Source organism: Maylandia zebra, linkage group LG19 (assembly GCF_041146795.1).
Source record: "Maylandia zebra isolate NMK-2024a linkage group LG19, Mzebra_GT3a, whole genome shotgun sequence".
NCBI lineage: Eukaryota > Metazoa > Chordata > Actinopteri > Cichliformes > Cichlidae > Maylandia > Maylandia zebra.
In genome coordinates, this window is record NC_135185.1 from 30161300 (window position 1) to 30177304 (window position 16005).

Genomic DNA, 16005 nt, shown 5'->3' on the forward strand with positions numbered 1-16005 from the left:
CGCCCTGTTGAACTCACTCTGTTCACCCAAAGGCAAAAAAAAATCGAGCCATCTCAATCACTTAACAATGGCCCGCACTATTTTCACCACAAGAAATACAATCCTACCAGCTCGAGGAATTTCGAGAGATCACATAACAGTGAGCCAGTGACTGTTTGTAGATATAGTAATTATACGCCACCTGTAATAGCTTGCTGTTTTGGATTCAGTGACTGTCCCACATACTTATCTTTCTACCCTTTTTAATAAAACACTGTCAGTGTGATCTAATAAGGAGGGCTCTGCTTACTGTACATTAGGCAGCACAGTAGGTTAAGCTGAGCTCATTAATGATTTTTAGCAGATAAGACAGTGGAAGCACAAAAACGGGGCTCTATATACCTTTTTGTTCAAGATGATAACCTACAGCCAATCTTTTCTTCTTCTATCTCTTAGACATCGATGAGTGCCAGTCTCCGAGTGCTTGCCCCACAGGTGTTTGCGCCAACACAGAGGGCTCCTTCTCCTGCATGGCCTGTGATCCGGGCTTCGAGCTGGCATTTGACCGGCGCTCATGTGAAGGTACACTGAAATGGGCGGCTCGCTGCGGTCGCTCGATTTTATGATCTCGATGCAATCATTTTCGCAGTCATCTGTTCCAATATAGTAAGTCATTACTTGCCGTCTTACATGATGCACGACTTCTCTCACATGTTCAGTGTGGTCTGGAAGTTTTTCGGTCTAGATGTCAAAACTTGGGCAAATTTGAAGTGACGCACGGTGATTTACAGCTGGTGTGGATATGTCATGCCGGTGACGTCTGTGTGTGTGTCAATTCAGATGTCAATGAATGTGAGGACGCCAGGCTGTGTGTGGGAGGTCAATGCACAAACGCCATCGGCTCCTATAGCTGCTCCTGCCCCTCTGGCATGGAGCTGGTGGATGGGACGTTCTGCAGAGGTATAAACATGCAAATGCACTATAGCTCTAAAATATGAAATTAGTGGTTAGCCGTTTCTCGTGGCTTACCTCATGTTGGGATATTGACACAGCTGTGTAAATGTACTTATGTGTATTTGTGCTTGTTTGTGACAGATATCAATGAGTGTTTAACCGCTGGAGGGATCTGTGGGGAAGGAGACTGCATGAACACTGAGGGCTCCTACTTATGCATCTGTCCTAATGGGTATACCACCACCGATGGAAGCCCCGGCTGCCAAGGTGCAGTATAGCACTGGAGCTAGAACGCTTAGAGCAGTGGGAAATCTTGATTCTCTTGGGCTTTGTGTAAATAAGTGGAGTAGACTAGGGATTGGAGCAAGTTGTTAATAAAGTAATAATGGATTTTTCAAATATTGCTTAAGTCATTTACAGTAACATTATTGGCTTGCTTCTTCTTCTTTTTTTCATTGAGTGCAGACAGGCTGTTCTCGCCATGCTCTCTTAGGAGTTGAAGCCAAGCCTGGGACACCTGGCATGGGTGCACAGGCTGTAATGGGCCATGGCTTCATCAACTATCTCAGCTCACCCTCCCTCAGCTTGGACAGTTTGATGTTATTCCAGCCGCACCCAGTGACCCACTGGTAGTAGCCTGATCATCAGCTAAAGGAGGGCTTTACAAGAATCTGGAGCAATTACTAAAACAATACATGAAATAACTCCGGCTAGGATGTCAGAATTGGATCAGTGTTATTTCTGGTGGGTCTTGCAATCTGGTGGAGGATGAGTTAAGTAAAAGATGTCTGGCAGTGAACTGTTCTGTCATGATATGAAGCAGGTAGGCTGGCCTCTGCGAGATGCTGGCATGGTCATGGAGTTGGCAGAATTTACTTGCAGCAGAGGACAAGGGTCACTCCTCGTGCAGGGGCGTTCTTTTGGCCTTGGAGTGCTTCAGATATCACAAACTGAGCAAGTTGCCCAACATGGATCAGGTACTTTGGCTATTCGCCCCAACAAATACTGGGCCCTAATTATCCTATAAATCAGCAGTTGTCATATATTTTCTTGCAGTCTGCCATTGTGTGTACAGTGCTGACACAATAAAAGCCAGGCCCCCTTCTGACATGAGCCTGAAGGACGCGAAGAAGGGAGGACGAGGGTTTGTGAGGTTATGGGAATGAAAGATACGTTCAGTCAGGTGGGGCCAAAACGACGCTTGGCCTTTCCAGACCAGCAAAAAACAGCATGAGCAATAAAAGACTGACAGCGGACTGAAACATACCTCAGCTTAATCCAAATCAACAACTTCTGCCATGGCCTTCCTGTTCCTTTCAATAAGACTTTGAAGGATTTGAATACACTCCAAAGCTATCCAGTCACAGCATATTTATGTATTTACCTAAAGTCTGGAGTGCTGCTTTTTTCCCCTCCCTATCGTTGCAATCGGGTGTTTACCTTGTCGTCTCTGTAAGATTCATCTGATTATCAAAAGACTGGAAAAGGAAGGCAGGCATTTTCCTCAGTGATGAATTTCCTCTGGTTTCTTGCGTTTTCCCTCACCTTTCACCACAAGTCCAAGTACTGTATAAGCTATGCTGTAATGCCGCAATTATCCACCCATCTACAGCTAATCAGGCATCGAGCATTCGTTATTAATTTTAACGAGTCTGGGGGAAATGTTCTCAGCCTGAAAAGCTGAGGTAGATCTCTCTTCTGCTTTGTTTCCTGTTTGCAAGTATACCATGAAGCGCTCCAAATGGCCAGCACGCCTAGTGTTCAGATGAGCGCTTGATTACACATTCTTTTTCTGATACGAGAAGAAGCCGCGCTCCCCGTGGACTCGCTGAAGATGGAGGATCCGTGCGGATAATTGCTGTTAATCAATCTGTAAGATCTTGAGCCGCACTTTCCGCTAATTTGTCTGCTTTTCTTTCCCCACTTTTTGTCCGTCGTAGACGTGGATGAATGCAGCAAGGATGATGTGTGCATCCGAGGAAAGTGCATCAACGGCGAGGGCTCGTTCTTGTGCTTGTGCGAGGCCGGCTTCAAATTCAACACTGATACGGCTGACTGTGAGGGTAAGACTGATTAAAACTTCCTTTTGTTTTCAAGTTGTGTTTGTCACGGTTGTTATTGACCCTACCTCTGCCCAGAAGTTTCATCTGTCTGACTAAAACAACATGTCAGCTTTAGCTGTTTGATTGTCACGCTACATTAAGGCTCAAACATACGCAGTATAGCACAGTTGGATATGATTGATTATCTATAGCACGTCAGGCTCCAGTGAAAGTGTCCAAGCCTGGCTTAGAGGCTTTCCTCCGTGGTCTTGGGACTGAGGGGTGCCTGGATTACATGGCTGGAGCCCTCAGCTCCCTCTCCCCAGTGGGAAGCATGAATGACCCCATTGTGAGCAGGAGGTGTTTCTCCCTCTGGAACGTCTCCCTTTAGCTCCTTCACAAGTTCTTTGGTTGCTGTGATAATATTGTTCTTGGCCATTCCCTTTGCCTGCTGTGTTTACTGAGGACAGCTACACCACAGGCCTCCTGGCCGACTCCTGCTTTGCAGCCGTTACACCGGGAGCAGAGGAGCAGTGGTGGGAATACGAGTTTGCGTGCGGGGGTGCGCGCATTTGTGTCTGATTGCACATGTGGTTACGTTTGCGCCTCTGTTTGTCGGTTACTGACAAACATCTGTCTCTCTCTCTCTCTTTTCTTCTTCTCTATAGACCAGAACGAGTGCAAGGAGTTTGGGAGCTCAGTCTGTGGCACCTGGCGCTGCGAGAACACCATCGGCTCTTACCGGTGCTTTGTGGGTTGCCAGCCTGGCCTTGAGGGAGAACTCGCCACAGGCTGTGGTGAGTTTTCAAAATTGCACTGTACTTAAAAAGACTAGCACGCTCAATTATGTGGAGAAAAAGAATTAAACAGGCATTTTTAGCCTGTTTTTGTGTGTAAGCAAATTTAATTGTATTGAAAGGGGGTTGATCGATTTATAGACTGTGCATGACCTAATACTTCATTACTCCATGGCTGTAGTTTAGTATTCAAATCAAGTCACCACCACCACACCACTCTACAGGTCTCTCACCCCATTGCACATATCAGGTTGGCATGCACACATAGGGACAGATGCAAGTTAAAAGCTATCAAGACCTCTGGGTCTTCCTGCACAAAAGGCCACCATGGAAGATAATGAGAAATAGCCCAATATTGAGGCCCTTTGAAGACAATACCGCACTGTCATTGGAAGCCAATTGTAAGGCCAGAAGCTGATAGAAGATAATGGGGCACTCTGGCAGAGTCCCAAAGTAGAACCTGATCGCTGCAGTTCTTCTAAGAGAAGAAAGATGAGATAGTCAGGCAAGGCCAGCTTACTGTTTGTCCCCCCCACCCTCGTAGAGAAGCCACAGTCACCTGGCATTGGCTGGATGGGTTTGTACTCACGCTACATCTGTGAACACAGCTAGCCAACAACAACAGGCACATGTCCATGACTTCCAGAGTCCACGAAGACTTATGTATTTCCTGGCAGGACTGAACACCTTGGGCTCAAGACATTTGCAAAGTTTGTTGCACAACAAATTGGATTTTTTTTTTGCTCTTTATTTTGTAATGTGGTATTGCTTGTCTTTGTTACTCTCATAGCACCATAAAACAACAAATGGAGTTTATGACCAGAAAAAAAGAAGGTCTAGATATTTTCCTCATGTTTAGAGAGGATCCAAACAGTCACTGGAGAGTGACAGGCGAAGAAGGGAAAGCAGACTGAGAGCATCAGAATGGAATGATGTGTTGGACCGTAGATTGAAGCTGTGGGTGTTTGTGGCCGATTGCGTGTGCATGTCAGCGTGACTGTGTGTGTGTGTGCGCACGTCTGTGGTTAAGTGTGGGGTTATTTTTGGGTTTTTTTGGCATCCTCCCGTGTGTGTTTGTGTTGGAGAAAGAGAACCAGAGACTGTGGTGGTTGCAGAGATGCACTCAGGGCAGAGTGTGGCTTCACATGTTTTCATGACCCAAAGTTTTTATTAGACTATCAAGTGATGCTCTGGAGAGAAAATGCTGCTGCGGGCAGTGTTGACTGGTGACAGATCGTAGATCTGCCCACCACCCCTCGTCTACTACACTGATCCTGGCTATGTGTGGCTGCCTCCTCACTGCACTTTATGATCTTGTCTGTCTGGCACCGGCTAAAGAGTGCAGAGGCCTTTAGTTCAACAAGACTTGATTGAAGCCAGCTGCTCACCTCTGCTCTTTTGACTTCAGAGACAAAACACTGCTAAGCAGCTCACACAGGTTAGATTTTCATCATTGCTTGCTGTGCATTAGGGCTTAAGGACTTTGCCTGCCATGATATATGCATTTTATTTAAATCACCCCATGTGCCCTTTAGTTGCCTCTAGTGTGATGATCCCTTTTATACCTTTATTTGCCCAAAACCGTGAAATTCTTGATGCTGAAAGTGTCTTGTTAAAGGAGTTGTGCTGGAATTTAGCAGAGACACCCAATCTCCAGGAGAAAGCTCATACAGACATGTGGAGACTCCACACAGAGCTGCCTGGGTTTGGACCTCTTAGTCCGATTCCACTTCTGAGCCACTCACCCAGTTGCTAACATGTCTGACATGCTCCTGAGGAGTCCTGAGATGTGGCCTGATTACAAAATCTTCTTTTATAGTTCCACAAAACTCTATTTATCTCATCTCTGTGGGTGCTTGACCATTTTTCTCCTGTTGCTATGTTGTGATGCTGTTTTCACTAGATGCTACAACAAACACTCGCACAGCTCAGCGTTGACTCACAGCCCCGGTTTGAGAACCAAGCCCTCTTACGTTTAAAATCACTCAGCGTTACACACAATAGTGGCTTGTTTCACCTCGCGAATGGAAGTTTTGGGAGATGCTGCCGTCACCTCAATAAAAAAATGTTTAAAAAAAGCCCAAGGATGGAGCCCAATTACTCCCGGGCATTTTTTGGTGGCTTGCAAAAAGAAAATCATCAAATATTCAAGAAGAGGCCAGACGTGGTAATTTGCAGTTTCTGCGAGGGGGTATTGCTTTATTTTTACTCACCCGCCTTTGAAAGAGGCAGCGGTTGTCGTTGGCTCTGCTCCCTGCGCTCATTTAGATTTAGAGGCCGTGACACAAAAAGGGAAAAACAGAGGGGCTTTTTTTTGCCACCGCAACTGTGCTATAAGGTCTACGCTCAAATCTAACACGATGCCGTACATAAGTGTTTGGACGCGTGTGTGTATGCGTGCTGCACATCATTGTTTTTAGCTTTAATTCACCATCACGCTCGTAAATTCCCCCGAGCTATGCCTCGTCTTTAATAAGGCTTTTACCCAAGGGCGGAAATTGTCTGCGGTCTCACTCTTGCCAGCCTCCCACCCCTGTAAATGTATAGAAATCTGAAGACTTTAACATGTGTGTGACTCCTCGTGCAGTTGTACTTTCTTTTTAAGATGTACACTGGTCACACCGCAGGTTGGTCATCAGTGTAGTTAACCCAGGACCGGTTGTTGATGTAATATCTGATAAAGCCCGCAAACATGCTTCCCTGAAGGCAAATACCTCACCTTATCCTTAACCGATCATGTGTGAAATAACCTCTGCATATGGGTCCAATCAGACAAGGGGTTGCCCGAAGAACAACGGAGAAGTGTGGACTGTGGCGGGGTGAGTCAACAGTCATTGATGTATCCCTGTATTCTCTTTGCCTTCCGCCATGTGCTTCAGATTAACACATGGCACAGAGACCAGTTTTTAACACTCCTCCACACCCAAATCCACCATCACCGGATCCAGGAAGCATGTCCTCCCGGGTCAGGCCGTTAGAGTAGGTTGTTTTTGGGCCCGTGCTGCCCCTTCATCTCAGCTTTCCTGCCTCACTTCTTCCCCCCAGGCAAATTACAGCGCTGCATGTGTCCTGACGTAACTGATGATCGCATGGAAAGACTAAGAAAGGCAACCCCATGTCGTGCTAGTGTGAGACTCGCTCTTGGTGGAGTTATCTCATGCTGTAATATTCATTTTTTCCCACAAATCATTAGTGCTGCAATTATCAGCCTGACTGTCTGTGGTTGACAGACCTAAATGGCTGGTCAAGTAATGCTATCACTCAAACACTGCAAAAAGACGGGCACAGCAATGACTAAATTCCAGTTTTCGTTTTGGTCCAGATTTTCTTCCATGTCACACACGAATGAAAATCCGCCTTCAGACACTGATTATTTCACATATTAGCAGAGAGCTTTCATCGACTTCCCTCCCCGGACCTCCCAGCTGGTCTCTGCTGTCAATTCCAACATTCCTAACTCCACTTAAGCTCTTCACACTTGAGAAAAATGTTCCTTAAACCTTGGTATACAATACTTTCCCCCCCTTTAATAGAGAAACATGGCTAACTAGGCCTTTGAGATGTTATTCCCTAAAAAAATTTCAATTGTGTGCAATTCCTTAAAGTATTCAAAAGCACATCCAGTAAGTTGGCGGTTCTTAGTATGTGTCCGTCCATTTGAGCCCACAAGTCTATTCTAGCAATTTCAGTCCTCCTCAGCCCTTCCAGGGAAACATTTTACAAATGACAAAGGCAATTTTGTCTCCACAGTTTTATTAGCTGGTGGGAGACCCTGTCTCTGACCCCAGAGGCATGTTAGAGAAATGTCCAAGTCAGGACAGAAACACTGGTAGAGGATTAGTTCCCCCAATGAGCCTGAGAAAGGAGATTTCTGCGTTGGAGGAGAGGACGGGGCCCTGGCCAAGCGTGCTGTTCAAATCAGATGGATTGCGGTTTCTCTGTCCCACTTTCTTCCCCCTTTTTTTTTTTCAGCTGAAGCGGCCTGTATTAGTCCTCATAGGCAAAATAGAACAGGGTTAGACAACATGTGAATGATGGCGCTTTTTACACCATAAATCATATTGTCACGAAAGTTTAAGGTACCACTGGTCTTAATATCTTGTCTTTATTACAGTTAGAGGCAGATGTATGAGAGTTTTTAGTGGAACGGATCAAAAATCATTTAAATATTCAAGATGTCGTGATTTTTTCCATGTTCAGAATGTTTTTTAATTTCAAGTTTTGTTTTGTTTTTTCCAAAGCCTATTATCACTCCAGTGGAGTTACTATTAGTCATGGAAACTAATAGTTTCCATGGAAGGTTATGAAAGTTAAAAAGAAAATATTAACAAAATCAAATTACGCTTACAATAAAACAGACACAGTAAAGTAGTATTCTTTAATTTCATCTGTACAATTCATATCAGTTGTGAGGCCTGCCTGTTGTAATGTTTTTAACTTGGTGCCTTGCAGAAAAAGTACAAGCACTTAACTTCTGGCTGTGTTTGTCACTTTTACTTTATCCAAATTGTTGATCAAGTTACCTGAATTTATATTCCAGCAACCCAAGAAGGAGGGAAACTGACCAGAGAATAATTTCATGTCACTAAAGTGTGACCATTAAGCACTGTGAGTGTTTTTTAAAACAATTATAATCAGCTTTACCCCCCTCCCTGCAGCATCAGTCTTTGGCTTCTGCTATGCTGGCGATGCCAAGAAATACTAAATCATGTATGTTAGAAATTGCAAACAAATGTTACCTTTCAAACAGCAACTGGTAGGGGGAGTCAGTGCGGTTACGAGGTCCGCTGTTAACAGTTTCAACAAGCCGAACTGACATAAAGCATATAGTTTCTCTTGTGATTTTATCAACCATGTTTTATGATTTAATGCCTTGCAAACAAGAAACTACTGCAGACCCGCCAGATTCCTAACTTCCATTTCAGGCCCCCACAAAGTCCCCCTATGCTCTCAGTCCTTTCGTAGTAAGAGCCTGTTTTTCAGTACATTCATTGATTAGATTGGAAAGTGGTTCATGCCAGAGAGCTGCTCTTAATGCCAGATCTGAACTCTCCAGCTGCTTGTAAAGTCTTGGTGAGTACTGAATGTTGGCTGGATGCTGCGGACTCCTCTGTCACTTCCCACTCGGCTGACACAACTAAAGAACATTCACCCGCAGCTTTCCAGACCCACATTACGCTCACTTTACACTGTGTCCATGCAGAGAGAGAGAGCGAGTCCCCATGAATCAATCCATGAGGAGCAAAGTTTGAAAAGCTTCTTAACGAATTGTCTAATCTGTACACTGTCCCTGACATGTTATGATGGCAGTGATTTCTCTTGTTATTGTACGGTCAGAATGGTAGTGGTGTTTATTTTGGAGAAAGCGGCGTAGTGTTTACGGAGGCAGTCCGAGAGTCTGTTGTGCAGAATGACACTGTAAATATTAACGCTGCGCTCACCTCTCTGCCTGCTCTCGCCTTGCAGATATTGATGAATGTGACAACGAAACCATCTGTGGGAGCAACGGCTTCTGTGAGAACACAGACGGCTCATTCCGCTGCCAGTGTGACCGAGGCTACACCAACCCTCCGGGAGATATGACCAGATGTGTCGGTGTGTTACTGCTGTCCAGAAAGTATCCGCTGTAGACAAGCTAAACTAGCCTGTTCATATAAATGTGTTTTTCAAAATTAAATACACTATGTTGAAATATATTCCAATACAATCCATAATTCGTTGGTCAAAGTAGTAACATCCACCATGGAGGTGTACAGAGGCATACTCTGTACACCTCCATGGTGGATGTTAAATCAGACAAACAAAGATGCAGTTTAAGCATAAGGAGTTTTATAAAGATAGTCTATGAACTGTTTAGGAAATACACTCGTTTTTATACGCAGTACCCCATTTTCAGAGGCTCCAAAACCTAAATCTTAAATATGATATATATTTTTTAATACAGATGCTGTCTTGACTTCCTGAGGTTTAGAACCCAAGGCCCAAATGCTGTGTTTCCTCCCCGGAGATGCTCTCCTAGTTCTTTACTGCAGCCACTTTAAGCTGCTGCTTGTTTGTGGGTGTCTCTGCCTACAGTTTTGTCTTCAGCAACTAAAAAGCATGCTCTGTTGGACTGAGACTGACTTGGCCATGAAGAATATCCTATTTCTTTCCCTTGAAAAACTCTCGCAGTATGGTTTGGAATTCATTCAACGCTGTGAAGAGCTGTCTGATTACTTTTGCAGCGTTCGGCTGAATCTGGGCAGAGAGTGTAGATTTGTACACTTCATTTATCCTGCTGCTTCACAACATCAGTTAGATGCTATAAAGTGTTTGTTTTTTTAAATTATTAGATATGTAAGTAATTTTGACATGATTTACTTTAGTTGTCTTCTGTGATCTTTCAGCGCTTTTGGTGTTGATGAGCTGGTCAGTGCATTCATTCTTTTTAAAAATGCCCCAGTTTGACGATTCGCCGACTCCTAAAGTTTTTGTTTTTGCCTATTGGTGGCGTCATATTCATATTTAAACACCCTGCATCAGTTTCAGCGATTATGTCTGCTTCATTTTTCATGGAATAAGAATGGAGCAGGCCTCTCCTGGACATGAACCTGCTTGTCAATTGTCCAATTACTTTTGAGCCTCTGAAAATGAGGGACTGTGCATAAAAATGGGTGTAATTCCTAAACAATCGATGCAGCAGTTTTGTTAAACTTCTTCAGTTAAAGTTGGACCTTCAGTCACATCTTAACTGTTTGCTTTAAACACTGCAGCGGTATACTGAGACAAAACTACAAAAATTGTATCTTTGTCCAAAAAATTATGAAACTAACTGTTAATAGTCATTCTGAACCACTTCCACGTATGCACTCTCATAGTCTAAATCTTAAAAGTACATCTTTTGTGTACAAATCTGCAAATGAAAGACTTTCTAACACATACACTGTTAACACTCATGGTAAAAACTACATCCTCCAGCTGAGAATTTATTGGCTGGTTATTAAACAATAAAAATTTACATTTATCATCTATTTGTAAAAAGTCAAATCTTTCTTAAGATAGATAGATGTAAGAATAGATGTAAGATAGTTTTATAAAGAAATGCATGAAGGACTTTTCTTTCATTTGAATATCAAGTACTCTTCTGACAACCGTGTGCATGTTCCCGATCCTTTACTGACCTAAAGCTTCCTCTCCTGCTTTTCTCAGACGTGAATGAGTGCGAGATGAGCTTGGCGCTGTGTGGGGAGGCCCTGTGTGAGAACTTCGATGGCAGCTTCCTGTGCATCTGCCCCAACGACAATGAGGAATTTGATCCCCGCACCAGCCAGTGCCGTTCCATGGGTAATAGAGCAGGACTAGAACTCAATCCCGTCATTGGGAGACGAAGTTTTCCCTGATTTAATGAGCCGTCTCTCATTATCCAAACAAGGGCGACTAGGTGGACATGGCTTACTCCACATCTCTTAGAGTATCTTTTGACCTGCGTGTTTCCTTTTTTTTTTCTTTACAGGCTGGGGTTATGGTTGGGTGGGTTTCCCGCAAAAATTTGTATCAGCCTAATCCGCCAGACAAACGATGAAGTAACTTCTCGATCGGAGCCAAGCAAATGCCCTGGGGCCTTAGTTACCGTAAACCCATTTCCCCACCAAGACAAACAGGGATAAGGTGTAGCTATTAGCAATTAGAGCTAAAGACACATTGCTCTGTGCTCTTGTGCTAAAATAATCGGAAAGTGCAGAGGTTAAAGATATGTAATGCAGTGTAATTTCAGGATGACTAAAGCCTTTTGAGTCATGGAAATATCATCACATTCCCAGTTTGATAGGCACATGTGTACACAAATTGGGGGTATTTACATTATTAAGCTACGTGCCCTCAGCGGGGATGTTTTTTCTTCTGCCTGGGCTCTAAACCCCAGTTATGCCTTTGTGTACCTTTCTGCCACATTCCACTGTTTGCTTTCGACGTGTGTTAATCAATCATGTGAGACTGAATGGTGTGTTGACTCACATGCCAGTGTTTCCATTTGGCTAAGCCAGCAGCTTAACGGTGAAATGCCTGAGCCCATGCCTTTGGACAAATGAGCAGGCTCAGCAGTGGCAGGCGAGGGTAATGCACTACCTGCTGAAGGGATGTGGACGGATGAAAGAGCGGAGGCCCTTTGACGCTGTTACGGTGTGATGATGTGCACCTCAAGGTTAGGATTTATTGTAACTTTAGCTTCCTGGAGAGCTCGTCTGTGTAGTGAGGTATGACTTCAAAAAGCTGTATCAGAGAGCATTTTTCCTTCCTCAAACACCAGACCGTGACTAAATCCACAGATGCTTTCACGACCGTGATCTCTGACATCGCCTCACCTGCTTTATTCTTTGTTCACCTACAGCTGAGAGGGACACCAAACCCATTCCTGCATTCCCCACTTCGGCAGAGGAGAGGAGGGAGTGCTATTATAATCTGAATGACGCAAACTTCTGCGACAACGTCTTGTCTCACAACACCACCAAGCAGGAGTGCTGCTGCACGGCTGGAGCAGGCTGGGGCGACAACTGTGAAATCCACGCCTGTCCCGTCCAAGGAAGTGGTACAACAAGAGCTTTATTATCGGAATAAAGTGAACATATTGTAATATTAGAACAGCGTTTTTCTGTGTTTTGTTAATCTGCTTGTCTTTGTTTTTCAGATGATTACAAACAGCTGTGCCCTTACGGCAGTGGATTACTACCCTTGCCTGTTTCCTCTGTACAAAGTTTTGGAGATGAGCAACGGGCTTACATAGGTACACACTCTTCGCTTGTAAATGCTACCTCGTTTTGTAGATTTTCCCTGTTTTAACCCCTCAGCCGTTAAAGCACGATGGGGTTTTGTTCTCACACTGGGGTTGGGCATGCAGCATGGACTCCCAAGTTTGCAAATGTGATAACTCGAGAAAGACACCAGGTTAAATAATGGAGGCCTTGAGTCAAGTATTCTGAAAATCTCTAAAAAAGATGTCACCTTAGTTAGTTAATATTAGTAACCTTGACCTCAGAGTCAGGGTCACAGGGTCAGGTTTTCTGAAAATCTTGTGCAATAACTTGAGAAGGAAGTCAGGATTTTCAAATGTATACAATAAGTGCATCAGGGGTTAGGACTGGCTGTCAACAGCATTTTTAATGGCACAAAAAGGTGAAATGTTTTATTTTCACCTGCAGCAACTTTTAAAGCCAGATGGACCGGCCTCATGGTAAACGTGCCTCTATACCTGAGTATTTACTGTAATTGCAGCTTTTAAAAAAAGAAGCGAATGACAGTTCTAGCACAGGGTCAGGATTTGAAACACAATCGCCCCGATTGAGCCACAATCGGGGCGATTGTGGCTCAAGAGCTGGGAGTTCGCCTTGTAATCGGAAGGTTGCCGGTTCGAGCCCCGGCTCGGACAGTCTCGGTCGTTGTGTCCTTGGGCAAGACACTTCACCCGTTGCCTACTGGTGGTGGTCAGAGGGCCCGGTGGCGCCAGTGTCCGGCAGCCTCGCCTCTGTCAGTGCGCCCCAGGGTGGCTGTGGCTACAATGTAGCTTGCCATCACCAGTGTGTGAATGTGTAGATGACTGGATATGTAAAGCGCTTTGGGGTCCTTAGGGACTAGTAAAGCGCTATATAAATACAGGCCATTTACCATTTTACCATTTTTCAGCTCACACATCGCAACGTGACGCACATGACGCAGCTCTCTCTGTCTTTGCCCCTTAGATGCAAATGAATGTGAGATTTTTGGGCCCGACATCTGTAAGAATGGGCAGTGTTCAAATCTCTTTTCTACGTATACTTGCTACTGTCGCTCCGGCTTCTTCTACGATAACATCCGGCTTGAGTGTGTGGGTAAGAAAGTCTTTTTTTTATTACCTATTATGTATGGTGTATGTATAAATGTATGGTCTCATTCGTGGTCTGCTTTGTATTACCATGCTAATGTGCTAAAATGCAATGATTTTGGTGACGTCTGAGTCTCTTTGCACTAATTTTTTTAAGATTATGATGAGTGTGCATTTGGAAATGTCTGCGAGAACGGGGTGTGTGTGAACACGGCCGGGTCATTCAACTGTTTCTGCAGTCCTCCGTTGGTTCTCGACAGCACACGGCGACGCTGCATTGATCTCAACACCACAGAGGGTGTGACACACACACACAAACCGATTCAATTTTTTTTTTTGACAATTTATTCTTCTTGGATATTCAAAGAAAAAGTATAACTTGGTTAGCTGACTCTTAAAGTGATATTTTTCTGATTCTCTTATTTTTTCTCTTAAACCCTTCTCATTGTACATCCCAGAAGTTGTGGACTCAGAAGATGACGTGCACGTGGATATTTGCTGGCAGCAACTCGAGGGCGACAACATGTGTGCCAAACCGCTATCAGATCGCAGAACTACATACACTGAGTGTTGCTGCCTGCACGGTGTTGCCTGGAGTGAACACTGTGCCCTCTGTCCCAGGAAAGACTCTGGTGAGAAGCAGGAATCAGATAAGATAGTGATTTTTTAGTTTCATAATGAATCTATGTACCATGTTCATAGCATAGCGTATTCATACAGTAATGATTTTGTAATTTTCCATTTGATTTCAAAAGTAAATGATCATTTCTATCCCTTGTTTGCTGCTGTGTACAGCTGACTATGCAGTAATGTGCAACGTAAGAGGAAGTTCAGATAGTTTGCGAGAGCGAATAGGATATGAGTACGGTGTTGAGGGGATAGATGACCCTGCAGAACATTTTGGCCCTCCATACTGGGATCATTACGGCGGTGCTGGTGGACCCTATGATATTTCTGAAGGTGAGAACTACTACGGCATTCAACAGCCACCCCTCCACGTCCCCGTCCGTGTGCCCAGTGTGCAGCCAAGAGAGTACCAGCCGCAGCGAGTGGATCCATATGCTGGTGACTATATGCATGCAGTTGTGTTCTGTTTTAGTAGTTTAACATAATATTTCATAAGCTTATCAGGTATAGGCAAATATACCTACCTGGGATTCAAAGTAGCTTTAATATATACAGCAGCTACAGTACTGTGCAAAAGTCTTGAGCCGCACCCTGCTTTCTTTATGTTTTGCTAGGAAATCAGTACATCAGTTTATTAAATTGTGCAAACATACATGGATATATAGCATATTAGGGAGAAACTTAGCAGCTTGTACACTTCTAACAAGCCTGAAAGTCAGTATTTAGTATGAGCACCTCTATTCTTGAACGCAGCCTGAACTCTCTTAGGCAGCTTCCTGTAATTGCTTAAGTAGTCTTCAGGAATAGTTCTCCAGGCTTTTTGAAGGACATTCAAAGCTCTTCTTTGGATGTTGGCTCATACTTGTTAAGCATCATGACAAGATGATCCCACACCGCTTCAATAATGTTGAGCTCTTGGCTCTGGGGAGATCAATGACTGACAGTATTCCATTCTGTGTTTTTCTATCCAGGTATGTTTTTACTGTATTGGCAGTGTGTTTAGGATTATTGTCATGCTTAAGAATGAAGCTGTTTCCAATTCAATTTTATTTATATAGCGCCAAATCACAACATAAGTCGCCTCAAGGCGCTTCATAGATACAGAGAAAAACCCAACAATCATATGACCCCCTATGAGCAGCACTTTGGCGACAGTGGGAAGGAAAAACTCCCTTTTAACAGGAAGAAACCTCCGGCAGAACCAGGCTCAGGGAGGGGCGGGGCCATCTGCTGCGACCGGTTGGGGTGAGAGAAGGAAGACAGGATAAAGACATGCTGTGGAAGAGAGACAGAGGTTAATAACAGATATGATTCAATGCAGAGAGGTCTGTTAATACATAGTGAGTGAGAAAGGTGACTGGAAAGGAAAAACTCAATGCATCATGGGAATCCCCCGGCAGCCTATGTCTATTGCAGCATAACTAAGGGAGGATTTAGGATCACCTGGTCCAGCCCTAACTATATGCTTTAGCAAAAAGGAAAGTTTGAAGCCTGATCTTGAAAGTAGAGATAGTGTCAAACCAGATAGTATTGCATGGTGGATCAAATCTGATCTATTGTTCATAATTCTAACAGTTGTGACAAGATCCCAAGATGATCACAGATGCCTGTAGACACTCACTGCTGTACCTCTCTACTGTCATCTCCTTTGTACATTTTGACAAGTTGAACCCAAAATTTCTCATTTGGATTCTTTACTCCATAAGACCTGTTATCTCTGATTATCAGCCCAATCACTGTGTCATTTTGGATACTTCAGACATTTCTCCTTCTT

The 16005-nt window shown here is 44.1% G+C and overlaps 1 protein-coding gene across 3 annotated transcripts in view; it reads left to right on the forward strand.

The window, feature by feature from the left end:
- Positions 1-16005, forward strand: part of LOC101478535 (latent-transforming growth factor beta-binding protein 2) — a 91949-nt gene that overhangs the window by 70522 nt on the left and 5422 nt on the right. For 2 of the 3 annotated variants that reach the window (XM_076877479.1, XM_076877481.1), the window contains 13 exons: positions 436-561; positions 820-939; positions 1075-1200; positions 2874-2996; positions 3644-3772; positions 9239-9367; positions 10961-11095; positions 12138-12335; positions 12435-12530; positions 13483-13611; positions 13762-13902; positions 14063-14236; positions 14400-14669. In XM_076877479.1, coding sequence (XP_076733594.1) covers positions 436-561; positions 820-939; positions 1075-1200; positions 2874-2996; positions 3644-3772; positions 9239-9367; positions 10961-11095; positions 12138-12335; positions 12435-12530; positions 13483-13611; positions 13762-13902; positions 14063-14236; positions 14400-14669 — 1896 coding nt within the window. The remainder of the gene's footprint in view (positions 1-435; positions 562-819; positions 940-1074; positions 1201-2873; positions 2997-3643; positions 3773-9238; positions 9368-10960; positions 11096-12137; positions 12336-12434; positions 12531-13482; positions 13612-13761; positions 13903-14062; positions 14237-14399; positions 14670-16005) is intronic. The other variant, XM_076877480.1, reaches the window with a different exon arrangement.